The sequence below is a fragment of the Camelina sativa genome, chromosome 3 (assembly GCF_000633955.1).
Source record: "Camelina sativa cultivar DH55 chromosome 3, Cs, whole genome shotgun sequence".
Lineage (NCBI taxonomy): Eukaryota > Viridiplantae > Streptophyta > Magnoliopsida > Brassicales > Brassicaceae > Camelina > Camelina sativa.
The window spans coordinates 3,199,703-3,214,530 of NC_025687.1; the positions used below are offsets into that span (position 1 = coordinate 3,199,703).

A 14,828-nucleotide genomic window follows, 5' to 3' on the forward strand; every position below is an offset into this window, starting at 1 on the left:
AAAAAAAAAAAAAGTGTGTAGTGACAACATCACAGCATCTTGCAAGTAAAGAAGCCTACTTGTAGGCACAATTAATTCATTCTAACCACTTAAACATGCTGCTTTTATGTTATAATACATCATCATCAGGTCTGGCACATCTCTTCTATATTCATTCTGTTACTATTCTCTTATTTCTGTAACCTCAATTTCTAATTCTCATAATTTCAGTCACATATAAGGACTTTGTATTGTGACCATCATCTTATAATAAAATATATAGCCAAATACAATAACATTGTTACTGTAAATGTTACTTGATCCCTCAATTAACCGGACATGGTGCAGTATCTATTGTATATGACCGCCCGACTGCTTCAAGTATGGTTTATTCAGGAATAACGACAGACGGTATACAATATCAAGATTTTTAAACACTGTGTACGAAAAGGTTCATTTTAGTGATAACTTGATCAGAAACATAATATGTATTTTGTGAGGTGATAATTCCTTATTTACCCTAAAATAGTTTCCAATACAAACAGCTGAAGAACTTGTGAAAAAAAAACAAAACAATATAAAGATCCATAAGTATAGTAAGCATCAGCTGAAGAAATTATTTGTAGTTTTGCTAGTTTTGGGTTTAGAGTATGTTTGAAAATAAAGGATTTTTTTGTTTCATCATTTGCAGATAAATTATCACTATTCTTGTCTCTGGTTCTAATATTATTGTCAAAGGTAATTTTTTGGCGGCTTGATATATTTAATTAAGCAGACATGTGAAAAAAACATTAATTATTTTGGTGAATTTGATGGTAAATATATGGGACCTGAATCGGGTGGTGTGAAATCAATGCGAATTGAATGTACTTCCCTACCAAACCAGCTTTATTTTCCTTTTCTTTCCCACCACTCCAATGCCGACACATCATTTTATTTTTCATAGTTCAACAAAATTATATACAGTGTTCATAATCTTTGTTTTTCATATAGGAACAGTGTTTATAATCATGAAACACTAAATTCTCTAATTAAGTCTTATACTATAAATTTCCACTTTAATAACTTAACGTTCATAGACATAATTGATTTGCTTGATAGACACCGTACGTTACGTGTGTCATAAAAGATAAATAATGTCCTCTTTTGCTCAAAAAAAAAAGTTATTTAACTAAAGTGGCATGAATATGTGGTGTGACATGCTTTAGTTAGTAACTAAATATGTCACAGAAAGCATTATACTGTAACATTAAATTTTTATAGGGGAAACACTATACATAGTGCATGATGGCTTTTCGGATTATTACTATTATTATTTACCACAGGTATACAATAAATAAAAAAATTTACACCCGAATTTTTTTTATTTTTTAATAAACTTTTATATTGCAGTTTCTGTGTCATTCATATTTTCTTTCCCATCCAACTGGAAAAGAAAAGAGAGAGAGAGTATAATGTAACAAATACAAATAAATAAATAGAAAAAGAAAGAGGAAAATAAACTATATAGTCACCTTTTGTAGATTTAATTTGCAGTAGCACTGTATATGCAATGTTTACAATGATTCCAAGAAAACACTTCACATAAGTCCGTCGGGTATCTTGAAAGTATCGGGCTCTTCTTCATTAATCCAACCATACTTCTCAAAGAAAGGATTCAAAAGCGATTTTGGTGGGTACTGATCAATGCAATGATTCCACACATTCCCTATAGCTTCTCCAACATTAAGGTCTCTCACTACTTCCCAAACGCAACTATTGCACTTGAAACCTGCCCCAAAGCTGATCATGAACACTCTATCTCCTCTCTTCAGCCTCTTCTTCGCTTCCATGTACCCCAAAACATACCACAAGCTACTCGCCGACGTGTTCCCAAACCGGTGTAGCGTCATCCTCGCAGGTTCTAGATCGTACTCGCTTAGGTCGAGGCTGTAACCGATTGCGTCTATAACCGCTTTACCTCCCGTGTGAATGCAGAAATGGTCTATACCGGTCTTGAAGTTAATCCCTGCTTTAATCCCTGCCTTTGGAGCTGCCTGAGCCACGTTCGAGCCTTTGCTAGGGGTTTTACGAAGCTTCTTTAGAAGAAGACACAGCATAAATCTCAAGAGCTCGGTTACCGGAAGAATCTTAGGAGTGATCACTTTGAGGTTGTCTACGAAAGCACGAGTCGCCGCTTTTGGAAGAGTTTTGTCTAAGTGGACACCGATATGTCCTAACTCATCTTCTTTTTGGACACAGGCGCTGTATGAATCGTCTCTCGCTCCATGGTGCGTCCGTACCAAACACTTAAGCTTGAACATGGCTCTCCGGCTCAGACTACGCTTGTTCGTCAAGAGAACAGCGCAGCCACCAGAGCGGAACAAGCAGTTGGCAAGGATCATGGACCGGTTGCTTCCGCTGTACCAGTTGGGACTAAGAGACTCGGAGGTCACGACGAGAGCAAGCTTGTTCTTGTATGTTTTTAAGATGTTTTTGACAATATCTACGGAAATAACACTGGCGCTACATCCCATCGCCGTTAAGTTGAAAACTTTGATGTCATCTCTCATTTTGTAATGGTTAATGATTCTTGCAGATAGTGAAGGCGTTGAATTGAACATCGAGACGTTGACAACGAGGATGTCAATATCTGAAGGTGAGATCTTGTTTCTCTCAAGTACTTTCTCAATCGTGTCTATGTAAAACTCTTCCATCTCCGAGATCGCATCTTGTAGCGTAGGACTCTGTTCACGGCCCTCGAAGAAGAGCCTTGGTGCGTAAGTTTGCTCTCCGATTCCGGAACTAACGATGGCTTTGAGGAGGAACTTGTACTCGTTGAGTTGAAGGTGTTTGTTTCGAAGGATGATGTCACCGCTGAATTTAGTGCTCACCATACGATCATCGGAAGGTTTGTGACATTGGTAGTCTAAGATGTAACAGTTTTGATCTCTCTTGGAGTCTATTCGTTTCCAGATCTTGATGATGAGATAAGAGATGAGAAGAGATAAGAGCATAAAGAGAAGATCCATTGTTCTTTTTTTTTTTTTTTTCTTGGAGTTAAAAAGAGAAGTGAAGATGTAGCCAAGAGTGTTGTGGGATATATAAGAGGAGAGCGGAGCAGGAAAAGACAGCTCTCATTTTTTGACAACTCATGATCCGTCCGATAAATGATGTCAAAATCATTGGTAAATTCTTGGGGGATTAATCAAAGACTTGAATTTAATTGGGAAAGTTACATGCAAGGACACAAATTAATGATAAGAAAACTAAAACAAAAACATTGGCACATTGATGTTGGTGTAGAAAGTGGACGAGAACTTCACCTGTCTATATAAATTTATTACTGTCAGAAAGATTCACACACACACACACATGCACCAACTATTGTATGGTTTTACTTTGACTCCGAGGACATTAATTCAAGTACTATATATATCAAATAGTATATGTATAAGAAAAGAAAGATAGACGTTGTGAGAATTTATCGTCAAGTTCTATATATAGTTTTCAACTCAACAATGAATAGATGAAATTTCATGTCTCTTATAGTTATATATGTCACGTAGAAGACTAGTGAGTCTCAGGCCCTCTTTGATCATAATATAAGTTAGCAAAGTAAACTAATTAAACCATTAGAATAACCTAGTAGCTAGAGAGATTTGGGTTTGGGTAGCAAAGTTAGGCTTGGCGAAGTAAAATTAGATATGCATAAAAAATGGAATTTATTTTGTGGATATTCTGGCCATTATATCAGACAGCCAATTGTATTCGATTCTCTATTGTTTTCTCAAACATTCCACGAAAACAGTGATTGTCATACTAACTTGTGTCATACAACAAGATGACACATTGATGTGGATGTATATTAGTATATGCTAAGTCGAGAAAGACTTCGCCTGTGTCTATTTATTAAGTTTATAAATACACGCTGAAAATTTTGGTACGTTCTGACTTTTCAAGACTATATATATATTTTCTGTGACATTTATGATATTAAAGACATTTCTAATTAAACTTCTTTTCATCTTCACTTCAGTTATTAACATCATCCGTAGAAAAGAATCATATATTAATTTTATTTAATATCAAAACTAACTGTTGCTACAAATTCATGATATACGTCAAACAGGATTCATAAGCTAGAGCAAACGATTGTATCGATTGACGTACGTTTTGTTGGACCAAAGTTTTGAAGTTAAGATTGTATATATGTTTTATTTTATGTTATATGAACAAAAAAAAATTGAGGTTGTAGATGAAAGAGCAATAAAAGAGATTTGGTGAGGTGTGAGTATGAGAAAAAGCAGGTTTGTAAAATTATGAACTTTTTGGATAATATATGTAAGTGAGAGTGTTGTGATAGCTCATCTCAACTTCCACCTACTTAAAATACGTATCTCTCTTTTGCTACAAAACATCAACGCTTACTCACACTATCTGCGTGTTGCCTACGTCTTTTTACATTTTTCTCTTATTTTTAATTAGTCGGCTCAAACTCCTAACCATCTCGTTTAATTCTTTAAGACTTATGTATCTAGTAGTATTAATTTATATACGTATATTATTTGGACGCAGTACATATGTTGTCAATGACGATCACGCGTTTACTGCGAGTCAACTTGCTTTACAAAAAGAAATGGTCATGTATAGTAGTGGAGTATATATTAGTGAAAGAGTTAAGAGTAGTTTTGAGGTTCGTTCCAATAATGATAGAGTTAATGTTTGCCGGTGTTTTTAGGTTGTTGGTCATTTCATTTCACAAGTTGTTTGACAATTCTTGAGATTATCCGATCCAAAGAACCAAAACTGTCGATTCGATCAATTGCTAGCAAATGGAGAGATGACACTGGTTCACAATCATTTACGTGATTAAAATTATTAATCATACGTCTCTGTCACTTAGCCTTATAATGATTAAGTGTCCTTGAATATTCTGAAGAACATTACTTTCAAACCTAGATTGTAGGCCAAATATAATAAGTACTACTATAGGTTGAGAAAATTAAATTACTGATCAGTGATCACGCATGAAAGTTAAACTTTGTTATACAAACAATCGGAAAAACAAATGAGTTACTAAATCAAAAAGATTATCAAAATTAAACCAAAAGGAACAATAATTGAAATCAGGTTATGATCTGATCATCATGAGAGAGATGAGGTTCATGACAGTGAGATATTAAATCTGACGACTTTTTTATGTTATTTATTTTTATAATGAGATGTTAACTTAACATGCATATATGGTTTTATTTTGTTTTCATTAGACCGTAGAAACATGCATAGAAACAGTAACGACGATGTTTACTGCTTCGAACCAATGTTTTTTTCGTTATATGAGTTTAACATGTATAATGCCACTGAAAAATTATTTACGATAGCAGATACATCGTGGCCAAACTGGTATACGTCTCTCCTATGTTTTTTTCATATACGGAATACTAAAATAAATCATCATTAAATTCATCTAACTACTTAACTTCCAACCACAATTTGTTTTGTTTGTTTTCTAATTTTTGCTGCGGCGAATCATGACCTTTTTTGTAGCAACGAGCCATATTGTTCTGTCGGTCATCATCTATCATAATTCATTTATTTAAAATATCTTAAAAGTCTATGGAATATCTTTTTCACAAATTTTTGCCTGCAGTAAAATTCCTTTCGCAAAACTAGTGTAATTTAAGTTAGTTAATCACAAATTTTATTAGAATATATTTTTGAACAAATATAGTTGAAATCCATCGCATGGGCTACCCAACGACAAAAGTGCATGTTTGACCAAACACCTCACAAAGTGCATGTTCCTTAATGACCTAATCATCGTAACATTCACGAACTAAACTAAACATTTAAAACCAACCAGCCTTTTGTTTCACAGTTGCGATGGTTTCTATTCGACTACGATGGAAATCACTAAATTAACCCAATACAAACACAAACTAGGAGCCTAAACATATAGTATACTTTATGGGTATGAGAAATAAAAGGTGATTTATAAAGAAAGAATGTGATTTAGGCGTGACTGTGATTGTGTGAACACAAACACGTGCGTACAAACGAGCACAAGTACACTCTGGAAGACAGGCAAATGGGAATGTGGCCGTGGCCTTATTCTACATAATTTGAAGCCTAAAATTGGTATGGGCTTTTTAGACTAGGACAGGGCTATGATACCAATTCTTTTAAATTGGTATCGAATAATGCGAGAGCGAGCTTTTTTACATGGAGCAATGCTTCACATCCGTGGTGACATGGCTAGCCACCACATACTTGTGAGTCTTTGATACGGGCACGCTTCTTCCTAAACCGATATATAGGTCGGTTATGTAATTATTAAGATCTTCAGGGGTAAATATGACAATCTTCCATGAGCCGACCGGGTATTTTTTGTAGAAACCCGTATACCCGGGCATGAGCTTACTCGCCACGGAGGCTTGGATCTCTCCTCTCAGTTTCGGGTCGGGTACGACCCAAGTCTTGTGTTTCTTGTAAGCCTCTTCGAACGCTTCGTTGAACCGTCTCAGTGCCTCCTCCGCCTTCGCTTCCGCCGTCGTATCTCCGGGGAGCGACGCTATCACGTCTCCCCACGCCTTTTTCTCGTATTTCTCTAGGTACTGTGTCACCTTCACCTCGTGGTTCGTCACCCAATCGTCTCCGAGTACGATTCTCAGGTTCGATGTACGGACCTTGGTCACAACGTAATGCAGGTTGTTCGCTAGGAAGAGATACGAGAGAGCCGAGTCGTTGTAGAGACGAGATTTGGCGTCGATTTTGCAGAGCAAGACGAGAACCAACCACGCGAGTCTCGCCGCCATCGGAGATCGACCACCGGATCCTGGATTTTCCTCGCCGCTGCTGCTGAAGTAATCCTCCGGCAAAGGCAGCGATGACTCCTTGAGAATCGTGGCGAGCGAGTCGCTGTAGTCTGCGAGGAAGACGATGAAGTTCATCACATACCTCGTGAGCTGATGAACTCCGCCGCCAGGAATCGCCGATTTCGACGACTCTTTCGTAATCGACGTTTGGAACTCCGTCATCATCGCGTTCACCGATTCAGAGAGCTTCTCTAGAGATTCAGCCGCTTGTGATCTGACGGAAGCGGTCGAATCGTAGCTGAAGATCTGATCGATTTTGGGGATTAGGTTTAAGATGGTTTGGTAAACGTCGAGCGTTGGGAAGATCTTCTCCGCAGTTTTTTTGGATTTCGCTATGGTTAGTGAGAAGATGAAGAGGCTCAACGCGCTCTGTAGCGTAATCTCAACGAAGCAAGACTCAGCGACGGAGACGGATGAGAATATGTGATCGGAAAGGATTCGTTCTCCGTTGAACAGAGTGGTGATTGCTACTGTCGTAACCCTCACCCAGACTTTGATCTTCTTCTCAAGAGTCTCCCAATCCAGTTTCTGCATCTGCGTTGAGGTTAGCTTCTCAAACCCTAGGCGAGTTAGTGCGTCGGCGATGATCTTTTTACGAAATTTCTTATAGATTTTGACACAATCTTTCTCGTAGCCAGAAGAGATCATGCAATTTGCTATCATCTTCAAATCCACAATAGCATCAGACTCTCCAAATCGTCTTGTCTCAATGCCTAATTCAGATGAGGATTCGGAATCAAGCTCGTTATCATCAGATGAAGAAGAGTCAGAAGCGTTTACACTTGATCTCGTCGAAGATGTGTTTGACTCAGAAGACCAACCGGAGACTGATTCAGGATCCAAAAACCGGCTATTGGATTTCATAACCCGATAAAACTCTTTTTCCAAATGCTTCATAGCTTTGCGCATCAAATCCTGCCCTTGAGCAAGCTTAGCTGAGCCTGGATTCACCACAACCGTACTCTGAATGGCGTATTGTAACCTGCCGAGAACCTCGAGGAAGCGTCTGCCTTCTAGACGGTTTTGGGCTGAGAAGAGAGAAGAGAGGATGCAGGACGATGAAGAAGAATCGTTTTGGTGTGGAGAAACCCATTGGCTTATGAAAGCGTCAACTGCATCCACACTATCGCCGATTAGAGACTCGGAGAAGCCCTGTTGCTGTTGCGGCCGTGGCTTAGAGGATTTCAGCAAGGCAGAGGGTTTCAAGAGCACCATCGTTTCTTGGGTTTGAAGAAATGAGTCTTACGGTGTTGGGGGTATTTATTCAGGCATATTTTGGTTTGTTGTTTTGGTGGTAAGGCTTTTCAAAGGAGAATCTGTTTCGACGACTGTTTGTGTTTTTTCGAACCACTGTTTGTTTTTTCTGTTGGAGCCGTTGGGTCCAAAAGTCCATCAAAATGTACACGCTTGTCGTCCCTCTTTTTCTCTCCTTTGTTGTTTTTTAAAACTCGGGAAATATAATATGATCGGCCTTACCAACAATAAGTCTTTGATTCTGCAGATTATGCCAATGGTCTATATGACTACAATCCGATATGGCATTGCAGTTTAGTTAGCTATTGAAGTGACTTTGTCTGGCTGGATAAAACATATGTGAATTTCTTTGGTTGTGCAACAAAATTTATTTAATCTTCTTTCTGACATTCTTACAGATAATTTAATATTTTAATTAGAGGCATACAATAGTTTGTTAAAATGGTCAACAAATGGTGGCAAATAACTGTTTTCTCTTTTTGTTCCTATGTGAAATTTGAAATTAACGTGGGGGATTTGTTGTCAAATTAATAGATTTTCACATTTTGTTACATTTCAAAACGACAAAGAACAAATAGAGAAGAGGGAGAAAAAAAAAAGCTAGTAAGAAAGATAAACGGTGCACTCCAAAACAGTTTCGAGTCCATCTGTGAACCGTTGCGGCTGCTGCTGTTGGGTCCCGGAGGCACCTGTAAAAGTCTTGACAATGGCGTATCCTCTCGCATTCATATACTTACCGGTACCACCCATGACCCCAAGATGAGATTCTGATGTCGCTGTTCTATGTATACCAAAGAAACTGATGCTATCTTCATAACCACCACTCTCAAACATAGCCGTGAAAGCCATAGTCTGGCTGGTTCCATCAATGGCGCTCGCCACATAGAAGCCCTGGGCTTTACCAAGCAGACCGGACCCCAGTTCATGCCCTTCAGTAAGTTCGTTGTCTATCACCGTCAATGTCCCAAACATGAGCATCTGAAGAGAAGAACCCGATGGGAGCTGGCCACCGTTAGCCACAGGGAGACCGTTCAACATGTTGTTTCCGTTGCTCTGTAGGATGTTGGAAGTGGTTCCGCCAAGCCCGACAAGAAGTGGAACGTTGTTGTTATTCAGGATTCCATTGTTGTTATTGTCTGTTGGAACACCGTTACTAATAGGGAGGTTTGCGCCATTGGTCTTAGCGAATGGAATTTGGCCACTGAGAGCTGCGTTTGCAACGACTCCAGTCACAGCTCTGGCTGTCGGATTTGAGCCCCCGAGTATATCATGCATGAAGAAAACCAAAGTGTGGTCGGGAGCTGAACCACCAATCGCTGACCCGGCACCTGCTCCCTGACCCGTAGCTGCGGCACCTGAAACGACAGTAGGCAAAGGCCCTGAACCTGCACTAGAGAAAATACCCGAACTAGCACCCGGTAAGGGACCAGAACCAGTGGTGGGTAGAGGACCAGGGCCAGTAACAGGCAAGGGACTCGCACTAGCAACCGGTAAAAGGCTAGAACCAGTGGTTGGTAGAGGTCCGGGGCTAGTAAAAGTAGAAGTCAAGGGAACTGAACCGCCTGAGGCTGGACCTGTACCAAAAGCGATACCAGTTGCAGGAACTGAACTAGGAATGGGAAAGGGGCCTGAACTTGTGGTAGGCAAAGGGACCAACCCAATATCTTCTTCTTCATTAAGAATCCGACCAGCTGAGACAAAAGTAATGGCGAGGGCCAAAACCAGGAAGAAGAGTACCTTGCAGTCTGCCATCGAGAAGGACAAAAATTAGAGGCTAAGATTGTTACTTTGAATTTTGAATTGAATTGTTTTTACTTGTCATGTGAATTTATATAAGTTGATCCTAGAAGAACATTTATATATAAATGAAGCAATATTGGTGACATAAAGAAGATGTAGTTGATGAAACGGAGTAGGTAACAGCTTGCCCATTATATGTGTGGTTTGGTTTTAAGGAAAAAACATTAAAAAATATTCCCAGAAAACTTAAGCTATAACTTGATCTTTAATATATACATCAACTTAGAACCCCACCTACAGTGTAAATCAATCTTAATAAACCAATTCTGCAAAAAAATTCCCTCAAAACAAATTTCTTGAATCAAGAAGGAATTAAATTCATCCACCTTGTTCCATTTTAACTTAGGAATAAAACAAACATAAGAATCTCACCTTAAAGAGGTCACGCTTAGATAGATATCACTTCTGACAAAGCCTCAGAACAAGCTCCTCCATTTTTGATGCAGAGATCACAAAGTAGGTTTTCCCAAGCACCAGATCCAAAGCTTAAATTTTTCTTTCCCATCAACTCTAACACAAAGCAAGCATGATCCAAGTTGCCACCTTTTATCAGCCCAGCAACCAGACATACAAATGTTGCAGGTGTAGGAGAGTGTCTGCTTGCAAGCATTGCATTCAAAACATTCAACCCTGAATCAAAATCGCCAATACGACAAAACCCGTCAACCATCATACGGTATGTAGCTGCATTCGGCTTACAACCTTTCATCTGCATCTCAGTCAGCATTCTATAAGCCTCGGGGACTCTACCCTCACTACAAAGATGGTTTACTAGAATATTATAGATCACAACATCTGGTTTGATCCGCCTTTTCTTCATCTCTCCTAGTAGAAGCTTTGCCTCATCTATTTTTCCTCTCGCCCCAAGATCACTCATCAAAACCCCATAATTCACAAGGCCTGGTTTACACCCACGATACTCCATGTCGAACATCAACTTCTTCGCTTCATTGTACTCTCCTTTACAACACAAACCTTTCATCAACAACCCAAATGTCACAGCATTGGGGCGTATTCTTTTCTGAATCATATCTTCAAGCAAGCTCTTGGCCTTGCCCAGATCGTTATTTCGGCATAAGAATCCAATCAGGCTATTGTACGTCACCACAGTCGGTTGCACTTCCATCTCAAGCATTTCATCGAACACCTTACATGCAGCTTCCCAATCGCAATTACCAAGAAACCCTTTGATCAATATGTTGAAAGATACCGAATTGGGACGTAAACGCATATCCTTTGCTCCGTGGAATAAGCTTTTAGCCTTTTCCAGCTCGCTGTTATCGACGAGAACGTTGATGAGTGTGTTCAGGGACTGAATCGTACGAACACAGTCGAAGGAGGTAATGTTGTGGAAAACATTGACGGCTTTATCCACCGAACCAGCTTTCCCGTAATGCTGAATCAACGCCATGAAGAGGGATTCTCTGCAACGAACGTTTCGGTAGCGGATTAAGCGGAGAATTTGGTCGACAGCATCGAAGTTACGGGACTTGGCGAGCTTGTAGATGAGAGAAGAGTAAGATGGGTAGTCGTGTCGGAAACCCATTTCCTGATAATGGTTGAAGAGAGAAAGAGCTTCCTCTGGGTCTTCTGTCTCTTTGAGATCGGTGAGAAACGGCACCTCCTCCCATGGCTTCCTGGTGAACTTGTGTGCTGTTGGTTCATGGCTGTTGTTGTTGGCTTTCTTCGTGGGTTTGTCAGGTCGAGATGTGTGGTAATGTTGTCGAGACGCGATGCTGCGATTGGTAATTAGAAAAAGAGACGATAGTCTTCTTCGCATTGGATTCTCTTCGTCTTCTTCCTCCTTTGCTCTGTTTCAGATATACGCAATTCTGGAAAAGAAAAAAATGAACGTATGTGTTGTCCATACTCTGATCGCTTATATATACACATCATTTGTTAAACAATAGTGTAGCATTACATATTTATCTTGAAAAAGGTTATTGAATTTTTTCTATGAATTCGTTGTTGCATTACAATTTTACATTTTATAACCAAAACAAGAATCCATCTGAGGATTGTTTCTTTCCTCGTTTACGGTGGTTGTTCTCATCTTGCAGATCCAAACGATATGGCGTAGATGACCAAGGAGACTTGTAAACATTATCGATTGTCCTTGTGAGTCGTGATCCTCATAGTTTGGCCTGAGGGCTATATAACAAAGATGACAAATAGGAACAGAAACTGTAAAACCTCACTAGACGAATCTGGACTAAGAGATGGGAAATATTTGTTTCGTAAGCAAAGTACCATGGATGTGTGTTTTAAGATGGAGATGGTGCAGTTGCTGTTCTTATGGTCACGCGATAACATAAGTCTCACGTGTGGGATGCTTTTCCATGTTTCCCCAAGAGCTGGTTTGGTTTTACCGCCTTCTCCTCCAGCACCCACCGTGTGGTTTGTCACCTTCAGTAATAGTACAAAAAGGTTTAAACTTTTAAAGCACAAGAACACACCCGATGCCCTGAAACTTCATTAATACCAGTATAGCGATGCTATGTTCATGTGCCAGCTTCTTAAGCATATATCCAACGGCCACCATCAAAGCGCGTCCTGCACACACCGAGTTGTGACTTATACTTCATAATCACCACCTCATCAGTTAACCATTCAGATGAAGAAAATGTGATGGACGTACAAGGACATGTACCCTGTGAGCCACTGCCTCCAAGGATTGGGGTTATCAGAGAAGAGATTGAATCAACAACTAACAACCGTAACCGGTGTTCACTCACATTCGTCTGCACCTGAAATAGATAGATCAAACAAATGGTTAATTAACACTTAAAAATAGACATTGTACAGACATTGAGGACAATGCATCTTCTAGCCAGCGTAATACCTGCGATCTCAAAGTAACGTCTAGACCTTGCAGCGTCTCAAGCAATGTGTAGATGTCATAAACCGTGTGACATGATATTCTGCTCATGAATTTCTGCACATATATATTTCTCGTACATAAGAGAATTGATGGTTGGTGACTAACAAGCTAGGGGACACTAGTTTCCAGTAAATAAACCTGTCCTAAAGAAGTATCAGAACTTGAGCCAAACTGAGCAATGCGTCGAGCAGAAAATGAGTTCCCCGTGTCTAGATATAAGACTCTGCCATCATGCTTCTCTGCCACACTTGCAGCAGCTTGCATGCAAAACTGAATATTCACTCATAAGAAATCACACAATGTAAAGAGAGAAGGGATAAGCAAAGGCAAAAAAATCCTTCTAGGAACGGTTTCTATGTCTACATTATTGGTTGCAGCTTAAAACGCTTGAATGAAACAATCCACAATTTATAAGCATACAAGTATTATGTGATGTGGCAGTATGAAAAGCAAAAGTATTTAAATACATACTTGTGTTTTACCAGAAGACGAAGGTCCGACAAGTTCTGTCACCAGACCCTCACGGAATCCACCTTTAAGCAATGAGTCCGTCCCTATGTCTCCGGTTGATAATATATGTTTATTACGCTGTAGATCCTCCAACAGCTCCATACCATTCAACCATGAGTGACACTGACGTTCTACCAAAGAAAGCATGACAGTGATAGCCTGAAGAATCCAAAAGGAAGACATGTAGATAAATATATACCTCTGAGCACACAGCCAAAAACTCAACAATTGATTGAGCAAATCGACAGAAACGTTCAGTGAATAAAAAAGCTAACCTCTTTCAATCTATCTGAATTTGTCTGTCGATCTGAAAATGCAGCAAGTACTTCGAGATCATGTAGAAGGAAATCCTCAACTGCAATTTATAACAGATAAGAAAAAAAACCAAAAAACGCAATTCGTCGAACACCTTAAGATCAAATATCCAAATTCCAGAAAACAAGCTCTTCTAAAACTGAATTTTGAAACTGTTTAAAGTAAAATTACACTAACTGGACTAAGAAGTTTCGTTTTCGTTTCCCATGTTCATATTATGCCAATCACAATCGGTTTTTACGGGAATCAAACAGAATCAATACACGAAAACAAGGTGCAAGAAGAGGAAGAAGAAGAAGAACAGAACCTGTTAGGATTCCATGGGAGGCGCAGAAATATCGGAAAGAGGCGTCGATGATTGGGTTCTCCTTCTCCAGATGTTTGAGAGGCGCCATTGTTCCGACAGTACACCCCACTTCCCCCAAATTTGTGACTTCATCAGACTTGGAAGAAGAACAATCCAATTCGCCTCCGGTTCGGTTTCACAAAACCCAGACTCTAAATCCGGAAACCGGTTAACCTAACCCAACTGCTTTTTTTTTTTTTTTAGTCGAAGAAGTTTATATTACTTAACCAGAGTCATTACAAAGTGGTTCAATTAGCCAAACAGGCTTTGTTACAGATTCAACATAAAAAACAATATTTTGACATCCAAATTTTGCAAGACTATCAGCAACTACATTACATGACCTTCTTGTAAATTTACAAACAAAGTTATGAAATTTTGATCCCCAAAGATGTATATCCTGAATCACATTCGAAATAGACGCATTCTTTTGATGACATTAACAATTTTCACCAAATTTTCACAATTCCCTTCAAAGATCATCGACTTATAACCTCGAATTCATGCTAGTTTTAAAGCCGATAGTAGTGCTAGTGCCGACTGAGAGTTAGATAAAATTGTTGCTCCCCCAAACCAAAACTTCTCCCTGATAGTCTCTAATTATCCATCCACCTGAAGTAGAGTGACTATGTGTATCAAAAGCTGCATCAAAATTACATTTAAACATTGGATAGCTTGGTATTGTCCAAGTTGATAAATTCGTAGAAGAACTGGTTGGAGGAATCTGTGTGTCCAGATTTAGAGTTGTTATCCATTCTTTTGTTTCAGCAACCGCTTTCAAAACTGTGGTTGAAGGATCTTTCTCTAATGCTATCAAAAACTTGTGTGTTCCTTGCTTTCCATATATGCCAAAGGAGCCAAAAGGGTAAACAAAACTTTTGTGGGT

The 14,828-nt window shown here is 39.2% G+C and overlaps 4 protein-coding genes and 1 pseudogene across 6 annotated transcripts in view; all 5 read right to left on the bottom strand.

The window, feature by feature from the left end:
* LOC104765835 lies at window positions 1,317-3,151 on the bottom strand (annotated as a pseudogene).
* Window positions 6,084-8,128, bottom strand: LOC104765846 (exocyst complex component EXO70B1-like). The gene has a single exon (XM_010489622.2). It carries the CDS (start codon window positions 8,049-8,051, stop codon window positions 6,180-6,182), a length of 1,872 nt encoding a protein of 623 aa, XP_010487924.1. The 5' UTR covers window positions 8,052-8,128; the 3' UTR covers window positions 6,084-6,179.
* Window positions 8,572-9,842, bottom strand: LOC104765861 (dirigent protein 25-like). Its single transcript, XM_010489645.2, has one exon. The coding sequence runs from the start codon at window positions 9,840-9,842 to the stop codon at window positions 8,691-8,693; it is 1,152 nt and encodes a 383-aa protein (XP_010487947.1). The 3' UTR covers window positions 8,572-8,690.
* On the bottom strand, window positions 9,460-11,693 carry LOC104765852 (pentatricopeptide repeat-containing protein At1g07740, mitochondrial). The gene is made up of 2 exons (XM_010489634.2): window positions 10,263-11,693; window positions 9,460-9,835 (listed from the first exon to the last, which is right to left on the bottom strand). The coding sequence occupies exon 1, from the start codon at window positions 11,668-11,670 to the stop codon at window positions 10,279-10,281; it is 1,392 nt and encodes a 463-aa protein (XP_010487936.1). The 5' UTR covers window positions 11,671-11,693; the 3' UTR covers window positions 9,460-9,835; window positions 10,263-10,278.
* The window catches only part of LOC104765870 (DNA repair protein RAD51 homolog 4-like), a 4,748-nt gene continuing 1,708 nt past the window's right edge, over window positions 11,789-14,828 (bottom strand). The window contains exons 1-9 of one of the 3 annotated variants that reach the window (XM_010489656.2): window positions 13,904-14,046; window positions 13,557-13,636; window positions 13,243-13,440; window positions 12,910-13,041; window positions 12,733-12,825; window positions 12,541-12,637; window positions 12,373-12,443; window positions 12,141-12,296; window positions 11,793-12,041 (exon numbers count right to left, since the gene is read on the bottom strand). In XM_010489656.2, the coding sequence (XP_010487958.1) occupies window positions 11,994-12,041; window positions 12,141-12,296; window positions 12,373-12,443; window positions 12,541-12,637; window positions 12,733-12,825; window positions 12,910-13,041; window positions 13,243-13,440; window positions 13,557-13,636; window positions 13,904-13,991 (963 nt within the window). In that variant the 5' untranslated portion in view covers window positions 13,992-14,046 and the 3' untranslated portion in view covers window positions 11,793-11,993. Of the gene's footprint in view, window positions 12,042-12,140; window positions 12,297-12,372; window positions 12,444-12,528; window positions 12,638-12,732; window positions 12,826-12,909; window positions 13,042-13,242; window positions 13,441-13,556; window positions 13,637-13,903; window positions 14,047-14,828 lie in introns of those variants that run through there. The other 2 variants (XR_002037439.1, XM_019243347.1) reach the window with 2 other exon arrangements.